Genomic DNA, 22,408 nt, shown 5'->3' on the forward strand with positions numbered 1-22,408 from the left:
TTGACATTATGCTAAGATTTCGAAAGCATAAAATAGTTTTAGTAGCTGGTATTAAACAGATGTTTAGGCAAATTTTGATAGAACTAGCCCAGAGAGGTCTGCTAAGAATTTTGTGGAAAATCACAGAATATGAATCTCCTGCAGAGTATAAATTGAATACAGTGAGTTATGGCACCAGATGTGCACCATTTCTAGCTACTAGAGTTATAAAACAATTAGCTTTAGACAAATCTGCTTAGTTCCCTTAGCTGCCGAAGTTGAACTTTCTAGCATATTATATGGATGATATTATAAGCGGCAGCCAAGATATTAAAACATGTAAAGTTCTTAAAGATCAGTTAATTAAACTGTTTCATTCATGTGGCATGACTACATAAATGGAATTCTAACTGTGATGAGCTTCTAGAAACAGAAGATCAAAACTCCGAAGAGTATTTATTTGTCCAAACTGAATAATCTTCTATTAAAACACTAGGTATGGTTTGGGATTCGAAGGAAGACACATTTGTTTTTAAAGTTTCAGTAAAACTGCAAAATGTTTATACCGGACGAGAAGTTTTATCAACTATTGCTAAACTTTATGACTCATTCGGATTTATTGGACCTGTTACAACTAAGACCAAGATTTTTCTCCAGAAGCATTGACTAGAGAAAATTAACTGGGATGATGAACCTACTGATCAACTGAGAAAAAGAATGGAACATTAGAATTCACATTAGAATTCACAGACACATCTTGAGTGTTGATCCTCAATTCGTTGTGTGATGCTTCCATTGCTGCATATGAAGCAGCTGTATCTTTGAAATTATAATTGAAACTCTTCTCCAACAACTAAATTGCTTGCCAGCAAATCAAGAGTTTCGCCTCTAAAGACAATTTCTGTTTCGCGATTGGAGCTATCTTCCTGCTTATTACTCTCACAACTTGTCAACAAAATCATTCTTTCCCTAAAATTAGACATTCAAGACATTAGACAAGTCTTGTTATTTTCAGACTCAACTATCTCTCTCGGCTGGATAAATTTGCCCCTCATCAGCTCAATTACTGTTTTTTTAATTCAGTTAAATTCCCAACAACTAAACTGTGAAGCATGTACTTTTATGAGAACTAAACAGAGTGAAATATTTATTGTGCTGTATGTGGATGACTTGCTTATTGCTGGTTCTAATGATTCAGAGGTAAGAATTATGATTGAATTAGTACTTAGAAATGAATTTGAGATGTCCAAGGCTGAAGTTGCTAATGAATTTCTAAGAATAAGTTTTGAATATTCACAGAACAAACTTTAGGACAAAAGGCTTATGTTGGAAAATTGTTAAATAGATTTAGAATATTAGCTTGTAAGCCCCTAGTACCTAAGTCAACTTCCTCAAATTTTGTGAATGGTGAAAGATTTTATGGCCTTTATCGCAAACTTGTAGGTACCTTGCTGTACTTATCTATGACAACTCGTCCTGATAGTCTGTATTCTGTGAACAGTCCAAGTCAGATACAAGAGCAACCCACTAACACTGCTTGGGCAGGTCTGAAGCGAATTCTTTGATATTTAAAAGGGACATCTGAACTCAAATTATTATTTTATAAATCTAATAGTGTTGATGCATATGATAGAAAAACTATTTCTGGGTATATTATTTTCTTTAATGATTGTCCTGTAACTTGGTCTGTTATGAAGCAAACATCTATTGCTCTGTCCTCTACTGAGGCAGAAATTTTGCCTTAACAAAAGCTATTCAGGACCTAACTGTATTTTATAATGTATCTAAAGAAATTTTAGGAGTCAACAACATTAAAGTTTCAGTTTATGAGGATAATCAGTCTGTAATTAAAGTAATATTAAATGAAATTAATTATGCTAGACTGAAATGTTTGGATATTAAGTTAAAGTATATTAGGGATATTGTAAAATTGTATAATATAAATCTTGTATATGTTTCTAGTGAAAATCAGTTAGCTGATTTGTTTACAAAATGCTTGCCTAAACCAAGATTATGTTATTTAAGAGATAAATGTAAAATAATATGTGATCAAGGGAGGGTGTTGAGAATAATCACTTACTCCCTGGTTTCTGATTTGATGTTATATGTATATTAACCGTAACTGTTTATATTTTGCTTAGGTGGTATTAGCAATGTTTGTTTTAGCGTTTTTTGGTGTGATATGTAGAAGTGTGCTATGCCATGTGCATGAATAATTCCATCTTTTAATAAAGCCTCTACTTAATTATCATCGGCCTCTGATTCACCTTTTTAATCTTTACACAGTGTATACAGAGAAAACCTCTCTCATGTTTTCTAGCTCTGCCAAGAGCAAGTTTTGTTTCGCTCTGTGACGAATTAGTATCTCTGCCAAGAGATTCAGTGGGAGGTAGCAGTGTTTGCTGCTACCTTACGGGAGAGCATCCTGCTCAGACCATCCAAGAGAGTCGACTAAACAGAACTTTTCCTGCATCATCTTGAATTCACATTCTAAACAGAACTTATCCCAGATCGCCTGTTTGTGTTTATATTTTTTCCTCGCCTCTTTGTGTGTGTTTTATTTTTTTGCAAATAGCCTAGAATGAACCCAAATAAATTTATTTACACTACCTCTTGCCTTGTAAATTTGCCACAAGGCCCTAGAAACTGCACTTGAATATATTCAGCAACAAGCTACAAGAATTGACATAGTGAAGCTGAAATGACACTCATCAAGAAAACAAACTGTGATAAATTTTGGTTCAGGGAGTTATAAAAAATCGGCATACTATTATTGAGGCCAGGGATGTTTAACTGCGGTAAATCTAATACAATTCACGGGTTCAATTTCTTTTCCGTGTGTGAATTTTTTTCAAGAAATAAAAATTTAAGGCTTTTTTTCTGGTTTGTTTTGAAGCTATTAAAGATTTTATGCTTCCTCAATAAATTAATAATTCAAGATTAGGATCCATATTTCAGATTTTTGCCTTATTTCCTTTTTGGCACTTGATTTGGCAGAAAAAATTTAACCATCGCCAACAGTGCCCTGAAACAGATCATTACCAGAAATTCATTTAATCATCACAGGACTGCACTTTTAAAGTATTGTATGTACTGTATTTGTATTGTATTTACTGTATTTGTATTGTATGTACTGTTCTGTAATGTAAGTGCTTATTTTCAATAATTTTTTCCTGTTTTGTTGTTAAAGAATCAATCATGAATACTGATATTTTAATTGAATGAATTAAAGATAAAGCTTTCCTTGTTCAATCAAAAGGTAACAATTCTTCATTCCTTTTTTTCGTATCAGAAAATAAAACAGAAGACAGTAATGCCCTAAAATAACGCAACAGATGCGACTAAATGCGGAAAAATCTTAAACTCATCTGAAGATTTTTTTATTACATTAAATTTCTTCATAGTACATTAACTTTTTCATTTCTTTTTTTGTAGCTTGAATGCAATGATTATTATAATAAACATTCTCTAAAATTTGTATAGTCTTTTTCATCAAGCTTGAAACTAATCATGCTGTTTTTCTGGTGGATCTAGGTCCCAGTTAGTAGCTCCTTATGCTGTGATTTGCTCATGCATTAAAGCTCAGTAATTGTCAGCTCTTTTTTTACATAATCTCTTTGACAATTATTATTTTTAAATCTAATATCAAGCAAGATTGACAATTTCTATTACAGATTTGACCAGTTTTTAGTGTTTTGTTTTTGGAATAAATTGAAAACATTTTCTTCCAGACCCCATTCAAGATTTTTTGGGAAATATTATTCCAAAATTCTCCATCAAAGCCAGATGGGAAAATACGGAACTACAACTTTGAGTTCACAAAAGTCAGAGTCTTACTATATTATGAAGAATAATCTTGTAAGAATTTCCATAATGAGTTCTTTACTACTTTATTAAGCAAAGCTTTTATTATAATAACAAATATTTTCATATATTTCATGACACCATTTGCAAGAACAACATGTCAAATTCATTATAATACTGGTATTGGAACCTACACACTATTCCTTAAAAATGTACGTAATGTTTACATAAGTGTCTGCAAACTACAACTTCTAAAAACTTCGTTATCCCCACTTGTACGATAGATTCATAGAAACTTTAGCATAAAAAGTATATAAAAGGTACTTAAAATTAGATAAGAGCATTAGGATTCCTGTTCTACGTATTTTTAAATTTTACATTGGCATATCTTTTCCTGTTTAGCTTAATAGCATTCCAGTTTCTCCATTTGTTAAACATTTTACACAGAATAACATCATGTGCAAGAAATGAACACATTAAGCTATTATAACCTTCCCCCCCCCCAAAAAAAAACTGTTAGTTGAAGTGATGAATTATACATTTAAAAATCTACACTTAGTAAATTTTTAATAGCATGCTTTATATTTAGTTTATATTAATTTTAATTCATTAGCCAATATTTATATATTTATCAGCCAACATTTTAAAAAACTACATTGCATTTAAATTGAATATTAACTACTAGCTTCCAAATATAAGGTACAGCTGATCAGCTTATAGTAGTTTATTCAAGTATAGTAAAATTGCTATACATTGTTTAGAAATATTCTGCTGGGAAACTGACGTACCATCCCATTATAAGAACAGTATTACCCAAAATATTAGAAATTTTTATGATGCACACTAACAGCACGCCAGATTAGAATACATAAAATATCAAACATGAACACTGTTAATAAATCCAACATGAAACAGAAGTGAAAACGTTCCGAATGCATGCACAGCTAAAAATTTACTCGGTCAGAAAATATTTAAAGTAAAAAAATTTCATATATTTGTAAAAGCATTTAAAATTAAATTAGACAAATTACGCTTATGTGGCACATAAAAACAAAGCAGGACAGTAAGAATATTAAACTATTTCTGTCTTATCACTTTATTGACTTTTCTAGACAATTGCTTGGGAAACTTCCAAAATCGACAGTAAACAGTGTCATGAACAGCACCCATGTTCAGCAAAAATATGGAATTTTACTGTACACACTACACAGCCTGAAATTTAATAATGCAATAAATTATCTTAATTTACGAACGTTCAATATTTGTACATAGTAAACTCGGATCATATCTCGGGAAGCCAATAATTTATTTATATCACGCGTCATTTTAGCATATTTTTATATTATCAAGTACGAAGCGGAAAACAAAATAACATACCATTTAAAACTTCTATTGCTTTCTCTACAGATAACCCATCTGGTAATTCAATTATAGCGTAATTTCTGGCGAGACGATAATTTTGCGGCGCTACGCCCGTCCGCTCCTGGAAAATCTGCCTGAGAAGTTCCTCTTTCATATCCGATGGGATAGTGACATAGATTTTATTATTACTCATTTTTATTAAGGGGAAATGTTTAAAGGAAAAAAAAATAATACGAAAAAATAATAAAGGATAAATAAACCTAAAAAAATAAATAAAACTCAAGAGGAAGACAAACGCCCAGCTCTAGTATCAGCGATCGAGGTTCCCACGTGTTCGACGTCGGTCACGTGATTTTGCCGGTTACACAAACAGTAGACAAACTCCATAAAAAAATTGTCTCAAGTTGAAATACAAACGGAAACTTGCAAAGCAAAAAACAAAACCCAAAAAAAAAAAAAAAAAAAAAAAAAAAATAGTTTTGAGGTTTAAAACGAGTAACTAAAATTTAAGTTTACTACGTGTAATTTAGTCGCAACCTACTTGCAATTGAAAAAAATTCTATTGCGTTAAAAATTGCATATTTGAACGCAACAGATTTTCCGTATAATATGAAGATATAACATCTGGGTAATTTTACCATTTGGTAATTTTTGGTAATACACCTTAGCACAGAGTTACAAAATAGACAAAGTATTTAAATTAGTAGTTTACGAATTAAAATGATGTAGCATCATCAAGTGATATCATAACATTAATTTACTAGTTTTTTGATGATATTCTTAGGATGACTGTCACATTTCATAAAAAAGTTATGAGAAGCTTTTAGAATTTCAGAATCCGTGGGTTTAATTTTTAAATTATTGTAAAGAGTGCTGTTTCGTACGAACCAAGGCGCATTTGTAATTATTCGGATGGCCTTGTTTTGAATTCTTTGTATTTTTTCGCAATGAGTTCTTGCAGTTGCAGCCCACGCTGGAGAAGCATACAGTAAAATCGGGCGGATAGCTTGTACATAGATAACTCTTTTTGTAGCGAGACTAAGTTTAGAATTTCTCCGTATGAGTGCATAGATACTGCCTATTGCTTGGTTGGCTTTTTTACAGATATTTTCGATATGGTTTTTGAAGGTTAGTTTTTGATCGAGATAAACGCCTAAATTTTTAACACATTTTTCATTTGGGATGGAGATATTATTAATTGTGATATTGTTGAGATGTCTTCTGGAAAGGTTCTTTTGAAATAAATTGTAGTGGATTTGCTTTCATTGATTTTAATTTTCCAAACGTTAAACCATGGGAAGATATAGTCTATTGCATTTTAGAGGTTTTGGATGGCTCTTTGCGGATTGATGGATTTGCTGAGAATTTAAGTATCGCCTGCTGTGGCTGGGAAGATCATTTATGTAGATGTTAAAAAGAAAAGGTGAAAATTCGAGCCCTGAGGGACACCTGCTTTCATTACACTCATATTAGATAGCTCGTTCTTAATACGAACTTGAAAAGTTCTGTTTTCCAAAAAACTTGAAATTAGGAGGATTAATCCTGGTGGAAATTTGTTTCCGATAAGTTTCATAAGGAGGCCTGGGTGCCAAACCTTATCAAACGCTTTTTCAATATCAATGAAGATGCCAGCAACAGTTTCTTTTTTATTAAAGGCTTCTCCGATGATTTCAGTAATTCTTGTAACTTGTTGAGTGGTGCTAAATATATGCCTAAATCCAAATTGATGTTCCTTAATAATATTATTGTCTTCACCGAATTTAGTGAGCCTATTGATGACTAATCTTTCAAACAGCTTGCCAACAGCTGAAAGTAAACTGATGGGTCTGTAATCTGAAGTTGGAAGATCCATTTTACTCAGGTTTCTTCAAGACAATGATTATCGCATGCTTCCATTGTTTAGGAAGAAATCCTATACGCAGGCAAGCATTAAAGATGTAATATAGTTGCAGAATGGCTTTTCTTGGTAAATTTTGCAGGGTTTTATTAATATTTTGGTCATAACAGGGAACTTTTCTTGGTTTTAATTTTCGAATTAATTCTGTAATTTCTCTGGGTGTGGTATGTGGGTTGGTCTGATTCTTGAAACTTTCCAACTGCTGAGTCACGTGATCAATGACTGCCGAATCATTAGCGTTAACAAAATGATTGACAGAATTGATTTTCATATGATTTGGCAAAAGCGTTTGCAACATCTTTTGGATTAATTAGAATTTTATTATTGTAATTAATAGGTTTTATTTCATCTTTATTTCTTCTAATAGCTTTAGCAATTTTCCACACGGAGTAATTGATATGTGATAGACTGTTAACGAAGTTGTTCCAGCTGTCGTCTTTATATTCTTTGATGAGTTTTTTCACTGTTCTGTTAGCTTGATTGAAATTTCGTTTATCGATGGGGTCTAAAGTTCTATGATAAATTTTTCGAAGCCTGTTCTTTTCTTTAATCCTGTTAAGGATGTACACAGGGAGAGTGAATTTTTCTGGATAATGGCCGATTTAGATTTATTGAGTGCTTTGTGCATGCTATGGGTGAATTTGTCAATTGTATCTTCGATATCTTGGGGAGAGTTTAGATTTCGATTAATAACTGTGTTCTCTTGCATAATATAACTGAAGTCTTCCCAGTTGATCTTGCTATTTACAGGTGGTAGTCCGTAGCTTAACCCGTAAAGGGTAGAACGTACAGGAAAGTGATCAGAGGATAAAACATTATCGGTGAAAAGATAAGGTTGCTGGTTAATATTGGCGGTAATAAGAATATCCAGTGTGTCTTTGCAGCCGTAAGCTGAAGAGATAAAAGTAGGATCATCAGGTGCATGAATGTTCATATCCTTAAATTGGCAATAATTATATATAGAGTAATGCCGTCCGGGTTATTAGTTCTGGAGTTCCAGATGGTATTTTTGCAGTTGAAGTCTCCAGCTATTAGTGTGAGTAATCCTAAGTTAACCACTTCACCGGCGAGCAAAACTTCTATATTTTGTACCATTTTTCTCTTCCAAAGGTAAACATTTTGTGTCTGAAATTTAGCTCAGTTAACGAGAGAAATATTTCCTTCCCCCTTCCACTACCTGTGAGGTCTATTGAGAAATTCTATTGAAATGAACCTGAACCCCGTACTTCTCACACTCAGGGACGTCAGTGACAACCCCATAAAGGCGACCATCGAACACAAAAGCTGGTACCTCGTAGAGGAGATATTATCAGCTTTGACCACACTACCATTTAAGACCAAGCTATGTCGTCCCTGGAAATCTGTTTTTATAATTATTTTAAATATAGGAATAATTTTAAAGTGTAATATATCATACATCATTTTATAAATAATAAAACTATATTCGTACGAAATATTCCTAAATTAAAAATCTTGCATAAAAATAAATAAAATATCTTAATATCTTATATAATATATATATTCTATCTTTTCAGATTGTATATTATATCTTATATATATCTGAAAGTGAATCTGAAAAGTGAAACGGTCATCTAAAGTGATTCGACGCAATAAAGTGATTCAAAGCAAAAATTCCGAAACGAGACTAATAGCTCTTTTGGGCTAATAAATTTAGATTAAAAAAAGTCTAATATGTATTAAAAAAAGAGCAAATAAAATAACATGCAAAATGATAATCCCAGATTGTGGATAACATCAAGTGATTAGAAGTCTTGTGGAAATCAAACTAAAATGATAGCTTGTGCAGCCTGATTTGAAAAGCGACCAGAGCCTGTTTTTTGCAGATGCAAGAATTTTTCTTTACTTTTTGCTTTTCCACAAGCAAAAAGATTCTAATCTTTCGATTTTATTCTTATTCTGGGATTATTAATTTTAATATGAGTTTATTTGCTGTTAGACATTTTTTGTTTATATTTATTTACTCTATTTTTAATTATTTAATTGTACTTATGTACTTATTTATCACTTTTATATTAATCCTCTGCCCTCTTATTTCTCTTCTCAAGAGATATTAACCACTCTTTGCTGTAGTCCTAATAAAGAAGACTTAGACGCTCCAGAAGGATTAAAAGAAATTTTTTTTTATTATTATGGATACAAGAAGTAGTCATTTTAGTTCCCTCCCTACAAGTTTTCCAACTTTTTTTTTTTTTTTTCTGAAATAATAACCAAAGAAGAATAAATTAAGATTTATTCTTTCCAAAAATAAGTTAAACTATTGACCAAAAAATGAAAACATCTCGTTTATTTTTGTGAGCCCACCAGCAACTGAGCGGTAAACTCGCTGAAAACTGGTAGTTTGGTCTGGGGTTCGAATCCCTGCGGAGAGGCTGGCTGCATGGGCGCTTTCGTTGTTTTCCGATTTGTAACATGTATACGAGCCAGTTTCCCTTACAAAGGCCTCTACGAAGGCATCCCTCCTCTTATGCAGATAGTCCTCGAATGCTTTGCCGTATACATCTAAACCAAACCGAAATACTTTGGGGAATGAACAAAAAGAATAATAAAAAAAAAAAAAAACTGATGTGAACACCACAAAACGACTTATTTACATCATACATATTTTTTCTGCGTTTCATTTAAACTTATTTTCTCGAATTATTCTAATTAACCGATCCCTCATGCAAGTTGAAAATGAGACGAAAAATAGCAGTTAATATCCCGGGAAATTTTTGTCGTGCAGATGTCAAGCTTCTTGTAACTTTTTTTTTTCTCAATAACGAGTACAGAACTAGCCTAAATAGGCATGGGAACCTGAAGAACACATTGAAAGATAGATTTCAATATTTATCCAAATAATTTTTTTTTCTTTTAATTTGACATTGTCAAAACATGCATATTTTCATCATTTATAATACTTTCATAATTGGATATACATGACTACCACCAAAGATTGAGAAAATAAAATAAAAGCCGTGTAAAAACATTTAAGCTGGTAAGGGGCAGTATGTTTTCTTTGATTTGTTTTTACAATGTTTGCATTATTTATCTTTTTTATAATCTTCTATGTTTATTTCAACTTTACTTTGATTTCGATTTCATAATGACAATTTCCAATGTTTAATTTCTACAAATAATATAGTACTCAAATACATAAAGATGATAGTGTCGGGGACGGTTACTCGAGTTTTACAGGATTTCTCTACAGTAATTGATTTTTACTCCAAATTGAATTGACTAAAATGCTTCATGAGAATAAGTTCTTTGAGTAGCAACTATTCGCGGAAATATTTGGCCTGACTAGAATTGCCGGTTTAGCTTTAACTTATAACTCGAGTAAAGACGAAACACTTTCATATTTACGTATTTTTATCAGTTATTGTTCATTGAACGGGAGTTGGTTTGTTCCCCTTGAAAAGTCAACTAATTTCCGATCAATGACAATAATTACATGTTTTAATTTTTCCTTTTACAATTGTAATATTATTCTTCGTGATGATTTAACTCCAGTCCCCGTTAAAACATTATTAACATTTTGCTTTCAAATTACTTCAAAACATCTTTCAAAATATAACTTACCAGTATGGATGCACAATTTTAAAATAATTCTACTTTAATTAAACTTAGGAGATAATATAATCAATTAATCAATACTGTTTAGGAAATAAATTATTATTAACTAACTTTGCAGCAATTGCGCAAGTAATAATAACTTGTATTCGCACTAAATGGATTTAAGCTCATACAACATTATATATATATATATTTGGTACTGCCGATTGCAATAAAAAAGAGAAGTGCACAACTAAATGTTATATAGCTGCCCAACATACAAAATTTCATTGTTATAGGACTAATCGTTTTTGAGTTATGCGAGATACATACATACGTATGTACGTACCATACAGATGTCAGGGAAAAAAAAATCTATTTTGAATCTATTTTACTGTTTAACTACCCATTTAAGAAAAAATGACTTCTTTATTCTGTCCGTACGCACAGTTGGAAAAGGATTGTGAAAATGGATTTGGGAACGGGCAAAATGGATATTTCCGATGAAATATGAACCCCAAAAATTTTCGCGCTTATAAACTTCCTTTACTTCTCACAGTAATAAAATAAAACAAAAGCGAATACAATCACTTCAACTAAAAAACAGCCAAATAACATGAAAAAGTGGTACGTTTTCAAAGTGAATTCATTTCTCTACATTCAAAAAGTTAAAAAAAAAAAAAAATTCTTCAAGGAATCAAAATTAAAACAGAAAATATTTTATTTATACTAAGTTAATCATGAAGGGGTAAGGGAATTATTTCTATGCGAAATTCTTATTACTTCAGAAAGAGTTCAGAGTATACAGTATATGTACTCCCCCCCCCCCCAAAAAAAAAAAAAAAAAAAGGCCACGTTCGGATTTGAAAGGATAGCATTTAAAACCTTCAGACTTGTTTGTCAGTTAATGGGAAGGTGTGTGAATTGTTGTGCATCTCTCGAAATCTGTGTTAAGGGGGATTATTCCCTCGGAAAAAGCGATCCCCCGTCGTTTGCTTTTCAGGTACAATCTGTGGAGTGAGTCTGGTCAATTAAGCCATCAATCACTTCTTTTCCTTTTCGACTGGTACTGAGGGGTAGGAAAAATAAGAAGCGTCGAATCTCTCTCGGGGGTCACGGTTCATGCCAAATTTCACCTCGACGATAGTCTGCCGTAGCTGACGGTTAAATAAACATTTCAAACTGACGATACTCTATCGGGGCAAACGGTGAAGTGGTTAACTATTGCATCCAGGTCTTGGGTATTGAGATGTGATTGCGGAGGTTTATAAACAGAAACTATTAAATAATTGCAATTACTGCAGGGTAAGATACAAGCACAAGCCTCTATGCTATTAAAAGCATGGAGAGGGTATGCGTAACTTTTTAGAGAGCTTTTTATGGCTATTGCGGTTCCACCGCCTCTGTTGTGAAGTCTGTCAACTCTATAAATATCGTAATTAGGAATTTTTAGTTTATGTGTACAGCGTAAATGCGTTTCATTAAGCATAACTACGGCTAAATTATTATTAGAAATATAATCTCTCAGTTCTAGTAGTTGGTGATAAATTCCGTTGCAATTGTAGAACATAAATTTTGCGTAAGAAATCTGTTTTAAATTATTGGTATATTTATTTCGGTTGCAATTAATCATGTTCGTGATTAATGAAAAGCCTTACAGCCTCGAGGGCGATGTTCAATCTGCTTGAAGAATCTTTTGCTCTTTTACTTTGTAGATACATATCGTGTAAATTTATGATGAACTCTTTGAATTCGTCAAAACTTTCTTCTTCATTATTCTTGAAATTATTATTAGTAGTTTTAGTAAAAATATATTTTTGTTGTTTTAAGAGGCTGCAGCAGCAGCGGCATAGGATTGATTGGTTTGAGGAGTCATGCTATTTCCTGATTTGTTGTCAGTAACTGTAGTGCGATTTTGTTCAATTTTTGGAGTTAAATCTTGGTTTTTGTTGGTATTAGAATTTTTAAATTTATTATCATCGATCCCTGGCCTCTTGGGACATTCCTCGCTGCATGCGGGGTGAGATCCATGACATAGGATACATGTAAGAACAAAATCTTTCTTAAGTCTGTTTGGGCATTCTTTAGATTTGTGAGATTCAAGACATCTCACGTATCTTGGCGGGTTATGGCAGGCTCTTTGAGAGTGACCGCACCTCTGGCAGTTAAAACACTGCGTAGGTCCCGGTCTACTCTTATAACCTCTTATCCTGACACACATATCCATAATTTTTCTGACGTGAAATATCCTTTTACCCTCGTTTGTCCTGGGCGCTTCAGCGTAGAAAACAGGGAGGAATACAGTGGCGCCATCTCTGGTCCGTTGTAGTTGTCTAACTTTAATAACTGGAATTTGTTATGATTTGAGATCTTCTTTTACTTCGTCTGCTGTTATGTCATCAGATAATCCTTTTATTATGGCGCGAACGTATTTATCAGAATTTAACAAATAAGTGTGGAATGGTATAGTTTCTTTTTTAAGGTAATCCTGTATTTTCCTGTAATCGTCTGAGTCGTAAACTTTTAAGACTAAATTGTCCTCTTCTTTTTTGGCATCTACTTTTTCTACTTTTAAAACTTCCTTAATTAGTTTGCGTAAATCTTTCCAATTTATGTTTTTTGTAATTATTAGTGGTGGGATTTTCCCGGCATATTTACTTCATTTTACAAAAGGCGCATCATTAGTGTCAGCCTCATCCATTTTTTCATTTTCTGTGGGGTTGTCAAGATTTTTATCTATGCTTAAAGCATTAAATTAAATTTTAAAGCATTAAATTGATTGCTAATCTGTGTAGGAGGGAGGCTATCATCTGAGTCAGATAGCTTTCTCGCTCTTTTGTTTCGAGGTGGAGGAGTCCATTTATCTTTTTTGCCATTAATTATTGGTACATTTTTAGTAATAGCATCCATTGCAGCTTGTTTATTTGCGAGAAGCGTAAGAACTAAGATTTCAGACTGAGTGCATTGGGATTCTAAACTTCTTAACATTTTAGTTTCCTCTTCCGAGGGGTTCTCAGAGAATTTAGATTTGAAAATTTCCATATCCTTTCTAAGATTGTAAAGCGTTTCCATTTCTTTAAAATAGTCCATGTCCATAGCCATGTCATCAATTGTTAGGTAAGCAAAGAAAAGTCAGTAGGGGAAAAAAATAGTCGTAAAGAAAATCAAGAGTCAATAGATCGTAAATACCCTTTCAGCTAACGTATAACAAAAAGAAGCAAAAGAACGTACTCTATCAATATTCAAGTAGAACAGCCGTTATCAAACGTCATATTCCTCTCATATTATAACTCAGAATCTCCTCATATTATAACTCAGAATGCACAAAATTTATATCATTTAAAGAATTATTTAATCGTTGCCACATGTTCTATTCAAATACTATAACAAAGCTAGAACGGTGAAGAAATTAAGCAAACAAAACAAAAAAGAAACAATTTTTCACAGACGATTGAGTATTTCTCATTCAATTAATTCAGTTTTCACTTCGCGACAAGGCAAAAATACATAAAAACTCAAAATATCTGTATTAAAAATTACGAAGTAAGTCTTAAACACTTATTTCGTAATTTTTAATATAAATTAATATTATTTAAATCATGCTATTAATTTTTAATAGCATGATTTAAATAATAAATGAAGGCGTTATCTTTGTTGTTGCGAAGCTAAGTTTCTCTAGATTGGCAACAAATCCGCTATCCTGCCGTTTCAAATGAAAACAAGAGCAATGGCCGCCATCAGAAACATTATTAGGTTCAGCGGCAATTAAACAACTTTAAAATTGCTGATAATTCTAAAAATATTGCACACAGGTTTACTAAAGGCATAAAATCCTTAACCGGAAGATAAAAACAACATAATTCAATCATTTTTAAAGCAAAAAATGTACAATTTACAAACATATAAGAGTAAAGAAACAGATCCCTGAGCCGGGTAACAGAGTGGATATATATATAAATATATTTATATACGTTTGGTGCGGCCGATTGCAACCAAAATACGAGGTGCACATCTACATGTTATAGCAGTCCCATATACAAAATTTCAACGTTCTGAGGCTACTCGTTTTTGAGTTATGCGAGATACGCACGTACATACGTTCGAACAGACGCCACGAAAAATTCTCTTCAGAATTAATTTTAAAGCAGTTTTATAATTTTTTTGGAGGAAAAGAGTGTTTTATTCTGTCCTTACGTACAGATATCACGGAAATACATCGTTAAATTGCATTTGAAAGAGGTCAAAATGGGATATTTTCGTTGAAATATGCTGCCTGAAACTTTTCGCGATTTCAATACTTCCTTTTTACTTCGTACAAGGAAGTAAAAACAGTTGTCCCGAGGTAAGAGCATGTGTGACACTAAGGTAGGCTTGCTAAATTTCAGAAATGTTCAATCGGGACACCGCAATCCCCCCGGCGTCGCGGTTATTCAAGGGTATGCACCCTTGGCGGGTTTTTGGAGTGTTTTAGAGGGTCGTTTATTCTCAATGTTATGAATAAATGGTTACTTAATAGGAACCTAAACCATGGGTAATAATAAATTTAAACATTTTATTTCTGACATGCTAATATTTAAAAGTTACTTAAGGGGGCACAACACCTTTAAGCATTCAAAAAATCAATTTTTGGTATTTTATTTATTCTGATTCTATTAACATTTCTGAGCACTATGCAAAAAACCGCATTGAAAAATTCCTATTATTTCTCTAGTTATGACCATTTACGCAAACCCTTATGCAAGAGACAATCTGATAAAAGGGCAGCCATTGTCATTTAAAGGGGCGGACACGCCCACGTGACTGTTTACGTTCCATTTCTGCAGCTGCGATATTTCTTTCCTTTCGAATGTTTTCTTTATGATTGCTGCCTCACAATTTTTTATTTTCCCTCGTCTTTTGAGAAGCAGGAAGGTAACGACTCATCTTTATATCTTAGTTTCCGTTAGCTGTTTGTTTACCCCGTGTTAGAATTACGCATTATCGTTTTCTTTCAATTTTGAAAGTTTGAATTGCCATTTTCACAAAACAAAACTGCTTTTTTAAAAGCAAAATGAATGCTGTTAATGTTAAAAGGGCATCTGGTCAAAGACCAAAAAGACGGAAGAGGCATCAGTATTATTGAAATCAACATACAAAGCGTGAGTGTGTTGACATAGACCTAAACATTTCTGCATCAGCAAGAAAGATCGGTAACGATTCATCTGCATTAGCTGAACTTGTGGATAACATGAATGATAATTTTGATGGTTATGCTATTATCGATAAAAAACTGTGATTTTCATCATTAGAACAATGTTTATGTTGTTCGATATGCCATAATAAAATACATATAAATTCAGAAATAAATTATGGGCTGACGATAAAAATCAATGTTACACGCAGTTCTTATGGAATACTTTCCTCTTTCAAAAACTCTAAGATGGTTGGAAAAAAACAGAATGCTTCTGACTTAAATAGACGATTTATTCTGGCCATGAGGTGCATTGGCAAAGGACTAGCAGAGCGTAAAACCTTTTGTGGACTTATGGACTTACCATCGCCTGTCGCACAAAAATCTTATGACAAGATTGTAAGTCATATACATGCAGCTACATATACTGTTGCAGAAAAAAGTATGAAAAATGCAGCTGATGAAGAAGTCCAGTTGACTGGTTCCATGGATTTGACAGTTAGTGGCGATGGCACCTGGAAAACTAGGGGCCATTCGTCACGTTTCGGTGTGACATCTATAATTGGCAGTGAGACAGGCAAAGTTATAGACAGACATACTTCTAGTGCGCGCTGTAAAGGTTGTAAAACTGCGAAAGATTTTCGTTCAACAGAAAACTATTTAGAATGGAAACGTCTTCACGCGAAAGTGTGTGCAAAAAATCATTCGGGATCATCTGCCAAGATGGAAGTGAACGGGATGGTTGAAATGTTTTCTCGATCAGAAGAAAAATATGGTGTTCGTTATGTGAACTATATTGGTGATGGTGACTGTAAAACTTATTTAGCACTTTCGAATAATAACACATATAGTGATCCCCTTTTTAAAATAGAATGTGTTGGTCATGTTCAAAAAAGAATGGGTACACGTTTAAGAAAATTAAAAAGTGAATTTCGTGTAAAAATGCTAAGTGACGGAAAACCTCTCTGTGGTAAAAATCGTCTTACCGATGTCTTGATAGACCAACTTATTACGTATTATGGTAATGCCATACGAAAACACTGTAACAACTATCGTGATATGCAGAAAGCAATATGGGCTATATGGTATCATAAAGGCTCGTATGATAACGAAGCAATTCACGATTTTTGTCCAGATGGAGCAGATTCTTGGTGTCAATACAAAAAAGCTTTTTTTTACTGGTGCACTGAAAAATTTTAAACATGAAAAATCTATACCTGTGGCTGTTATGGATGCCATAAAGCCTATTTTTAAAGATTTGTCTCACCCAGACTTGTTAAAAAGGTGTATTGGCGGGCAAACGCAAAATGCGGATGAATCGTTAAATTCAGTGATTTGGACATTTTGCCCCAAAACAACAAAATCTGCAAAAAACATTGTGGAAATTGCAGTAAATTTAGCTGTAGCAAGCTTCAATGATGGAAAATGTGCAATTTTATCTTTGATGAGTGAATTACAATTGACATCTGGTGCTGAAAGCAAAACATTTGCTAAAAAGGCAGATGAACTTCGCTTAAAATTTGCTAAGCAACGAGCGCTGATTAACAGTTTAGAGGCTCGTATAGCTAAGCGAAGGGAGAAAAAGAAACAAGATGAAATGAATAAGCTAAAAGAAGGAACCTTGAATTGAGTTTTCTCAAAATGTTAAATTTTAAGATTGCGCTCATAATTGCTTTCAAACTATATATGATAAATACATGAAAATTGAATCATATGTGTATCTTTATATTATCTACATGTTAAAAACCAAAAAATATATTTTGATAAAAAATTTTAAATTGATTAAAAAGTATTGAAATATTTTGATAATTTTTAATTTTTTAAAATTGTTTTACCATTTTATAAATTTAAGTAGTTTAATATATTCTGGTTTTAAATTAAGTTAGATATATTCTAAAAGGATTTTGACCAAGAATTGTTTTCTGCATACCTTTTTTTTAAATTTTATGATGCGCGCCGTACTTATTGATTTTTATTTATCTGTTAATCATGAGTATTTTAAATCAACAATTTGAAAATTATTATTGAAGTGAAAGTTTTTATTTTTGAACACAATGTTGAAAAAGGTGTGTGTTTCACATCTATAAGCAAAAAATAGAAATTATTATGATATTATTTGTGTATCAGAAGGTAGCGTTTAGTCGTGCTTAACGTTATTTCGGTTAACGCAAAGGTACTGTGCCCCCTTAAGTAAGAAAAAACACTTTAAATGTGGAATAAAAATTTGAACAATATTTACATGTACTTTTCATTGGCTAGGATTTTTTTTTTTTTTTTTTTTTTTTTTTTTTTTTTTTTTTGCTGGGGAGGGTTTTACTTTGTAAAAATCTTCACAAGCTAATCCGATATTAATTTTACATGTCATCAAGCCTTTAACCGTAGATTCCTTCATCAAACAGCTTGATCCATTTTTCTTCACTTGAAGTAATCACATCTATGGTAGACTCTTCTTGCTTCCACTGTTCCCAATTTGATGCAAATACTCCTTAGTAAAGCACAACTTCATCAAACAGCTGATCAGTGTTTATTTCATCAGATGTTTATCGGGTACATCAAGAAGACTACTGTTAATCATTTCAGCAGAAGTCTCAGCGTTTTCCCAATTAACAGAATTTTTTTTGGTCAGATTGACCGAAGAAAACTGTTCAGCATTTTCAAAACTATTCTCCGAGAGGTCCAAGTATGCTTCCATCTTTCATAAAAGCCATCAAATTCTTTTTTCACACTGTTACGGACTTGCTCGTCTAGATTTCTGTAGATGTTCTTTGCGGCCATAGGGATAAAGTTAGAAGCCTTTCTTTCTGTCAGGTTTCTTTTCAGAGCTTTATGAGCTTCAGTAACCTCAAAAGCTGTAGTGTTATCTTTTCCCATTACCAGGATGGCCTTTTTGAAGAGTGCAAGCTGTCCGTCAACAAACCATAAGTACAGTTCGCCCATTAGCATATTTCACAAGTGCACATCAGCATAGCCACTGAGGGAGGGGTTTCAAAAATGGACCAATAAACTCCTATTGCTCTTGTGACGCTAAATCTTAATGCATGTGAGCGTATGTCGTTTACGTTTTAATTTGCATTTGTTTCGAGGTAAAAAGTGTATGGCGTAGTAGAAGAAAATCTCGTAGTGCATTCGTTTCATGAGTTTAATTAATCGCTGACATTTCACTTTCGCGATTTTTATCACGCATTAATATTTGGATTGATGTTCACGGCATATTATCGCTCTTTACATCGAGAAAATGACTCAAGCTATAATTAGCCTCGAATATTATGCATTTACTTAACACCTGTGGATTAAGAAAATTCAAGTGTATAATTCTTTTTAAAATAATTTTTCATATAGACTGCAATAAAAAGTGCTGACTTCTATTTACATATATAATTGGTGTCAATATTTTTCTCATATGCATACTATTATGTAAAGATAGCATTTGGGCTGAGATGTTTATCCCATATTTCTTTATTCATCTTATTTACCACTTATTAAGTAATATTTCACATGGATATTTTTTGCGGAGTATCCAAAATGTGTTTGTATTTATTTTAAATTCTTTCAACCAGGTAGTGAAATCTTCACATTTGCTTATATTTGATCTAACTTCGCAACGAAAATTTTCAGAAGAAATTGACGATATTTAATTATTTTGTACGGAAAATTGCGTGGCAAAATCTTAAATCTTAAATCTTAAAGCACGCGAAAGCTCTTGTGACATGACAGAAATATTACTGGATGCCCATTGGTCCATCCTAGAAGCAGCAGGACAAAGCATAAGTAATTTGTAAGAATTTCAGATGTTTCATCCGCCACAGATTTGAAATCTAACAGCTTTACTTCCACACTTGAATTAGGATTAAAATAGCGCACAACAATTGGCATAAGTTTTATATCCTTTCTGTTTGATGCATCCATACTTCAATACGTGGTTTGAAGGGTCAAGTCTTCTTTAAGCTCTTCTTGAGCTAAAGGAGTTATGGCATTTAAAACTATTACCTCGCACTTAGATTTTCCGAGTGAGATTTTAGGTTAAAGAAATTTAAAAATTAGCTTTGATGAACGAGAATTCGAATTGAAACTTAGGCTATGGTTTGCTGTGTGGTAAACAAAGGTCGTCTCTTTCGCTGCTAAGTTTTTATTAGAACTTGCAGTCTTAAAAACACTGGTTCAGTTTTGAGAAGCTGGCAGCACATGCTAAACTCTTTTTGTGTTTACTCGATTGCAAATGATCTTTTATATCGGATCGACCACCGTGAGCAACAGAAAACTCAGAATTACAATGTGAACATTTAACTCTATCGTCTTGATCTTGATTGCCAGTACATACCTCCTTCAAAATAGGGAATTCATTCCGTAAATTTCCGGTGAATTTACACGACCGTTTTGACATTTTAACATAGAACGCATAAATTTTAATTTAAAGCATAAATAAGACATCACCAAAAGGGACTAACAATTGACTGATCTCTATCGCAAGCGGCTAGCGCCGTGTCCGGAAAGCCTCTCGCATTGCACATGGTCACGATTGGCGAGACAAGACAATATTATTTATTGGCAGATCATCACTCTTCTATAGTTTTCACCTTTCATACAGAACAGAGATAACTGACAAAGTAAGTATCCTAAATAATACTTCACAGTTAATTATTTTTAGACCTTTTTGGGCATCTATAAAATCAAATTTAATTTTTATCGGGACGAGAAGTAAAGCGACCGGGACACCGGGATTTTGTCCAAGAATCGGGACTTCTGGCAAGCCTACACTACGGCCATATTACATACTCCTTTACTCTGAACTAACTACTTGTAAAGCTGAAAATCTTTTTGTGGCAGAGATACAGATAGTTGTTAGTTTTTGACTTTGAAATAATTTGCTACCGGTTTTAGAACCAAAAGAAAAATGCATGATATCTCTGTTCCTACTAAAAACGCAGTACAGAGATTAAATTTCACCAAATGACATACATTTCGGTGACGTCGGAGGTTACGTGATGTAAGAACTGCTAATGTAAACAAGCTTGAACTGTGGTAAAAGTGTTGAAAATTCGGAAACTATTTTTAATTAGTTATGAAATTTGCATTTAATCTTTAATTATTATTTCATCCCTTAACTGTTCATTCATTTGGTTAGTATAATTTTGGCAACTCATATGTTATTGTTATCTTCATGACACTCTTGTTCGCTGCTTTAACATGTTTTGATTGTTAATATTTACTTATGAATTCTTTCCTTGATTTGATAAATTCATTTATAAAAAATGTAAAAATGAATACATCAAATCATGTTTACATAGGTTGCTCTAAATTAAATCTCAAAAATTAAATCTTGGAAGATTTAATTTTTGTTCCTTGGAGCATCTAGTTCAGATTAAATGTGTTCTTATTGAGAACTTTAATTTTAAGATTATTTGCTTATTTTGTTTTACAAGATTCTTCTGGCTTAAATAGACTAATTTCTGTATTTGGATTCAGTATTAATTGTGACTTCTGGTTTTAATTTAGCAAATAATTTGATGCTTACTTGGAAGTAAGATGTACCACTCTCTTAATTTAGTTGTTGTTAATTGATGGTAGATTGGTTTATCCCCTTGATAAGTCGATTAATCTGCGATCAATGAAAATAGCTACTTTTTCAATATTATTTAAAATTTACTTTTGGTATTTTTGCGATTAAAGATTTTTCTTAGCAGATTTTTAAAATAAGAAAATGAAATTATTTAAAATACTGACTTAAATTCTAAAAATTTTTTCATTAATGGTTTTAAATTTAATTTGTGTTACTTGGAGATGGTATGTGGAAAGCTTTCTTATTATAAATTATTATGAATTATTGGTTTATTACTTTGCAGGTTTAGCGCAAGTCGTAACCCTTTTAATTTACTTTTAATTATTTTATTTTGAATTGATATTCTAACTAATAGCAGCTTTTAGCGCTGTTTTAGTAACAGCCTACACTATGTTTTAGCTCCAAGAAAAATTCCAATTTGGGGTAAATTTGGTTAAAATTCCATAATCGGATTTTTTAATAATTTATGAATGTTTTCATTTAATTTTTAGTTAATTTTTTTTTAAAAATTTTTTTTAAAGTTTTGTTTCTTGCATGTGGCAATCGAAAGATGTGGAATATTTAAAGTTTCGAACGAAAGTTTTGTGCGTTGAATTACACGACGTTGTTTTATCCTTTAATCAATTTCATTTACTATTCTGCTTACACATAATAATCGCTGTTCACCACCGTAAACACAAATTTGCTATTCTTTATACGTTTAAAACTCACTTCGCAGTGCTCTGATGTGTATATATTTATTTACTCAATAATTATTTACAAGAATTGTTCCTTCTACTATTTCATGATGAATTAATTACATACAGTGTCTCAAAAAAGTGATGGGACACTTGTGCTTTACAAAAGGAAACTGTAATAAAATAAATTAAAAAAACATGTAAAAATTTTTTGTGGGTGTGTTTCATACTTAAATTTAGTAATAATTATTACATAACATAGATTTTCTCAAAATATTAATTTAATAAAAATATAATTGTTTAGAACGGAGCAAAAAATGGCTCACATAAGTGATGGGACACCTACTTTTCCATCAAATATTTATCCAAAAAGTTTACTTTTAAAACATGATTTAATCTTCTTGGGATGG

At 32.4% G+C, this 22,408-nt stretch overlaps 1 protein-coding gene across 3 annotated transcripts in view; it reads right to left on the reverse strand.

Annotated features, from left to right (window-relative positions):
* The window catches only part of LOC118204148 (insulin-like growth factor 2 mRNA-binding protein 3), a 209,057-nt gene that overhangs the window by 131,446 nt on the left and 55,203 nt on the right, over nt 1–22,408 (reverse strand). Inside the window, exon 1 of one of the 3 annotated variants that reach the window (XM_085813431.1) lies at nt 5,161–5,488. The exons of the other annotated variants lie outside the window; for them this stretch is intronic. Coding sequence (XP_085669557.1) covers nt 5,161–5,338 — 178 coding nt within the window. The 5' untranslated portion in view covers nt 5,339–5,488. Of the gene's footprint in view, nt 1–5,160; nt 5,489–22,408 lie in introns of those variants that run through there. 3 annotated transcript variants of the gene reach the window in all.

Source organism: Stegodyphus dumicola, chromosome 3 (genome assembly GCF_044657685.1).
Source record: "Stegodyphus dumicola isolate Sdum_Otavi_A_Nest chromosome 3, ASM4465768v1".
In the NCBI taxonomy this organism is placed as follows: domain Eukaryota; kingdom Metazoa; phylum Arthropoda; class Arachnida; order Araneae; family Eresidae; genus Stegodyphus; species Stegodyphus dumicola.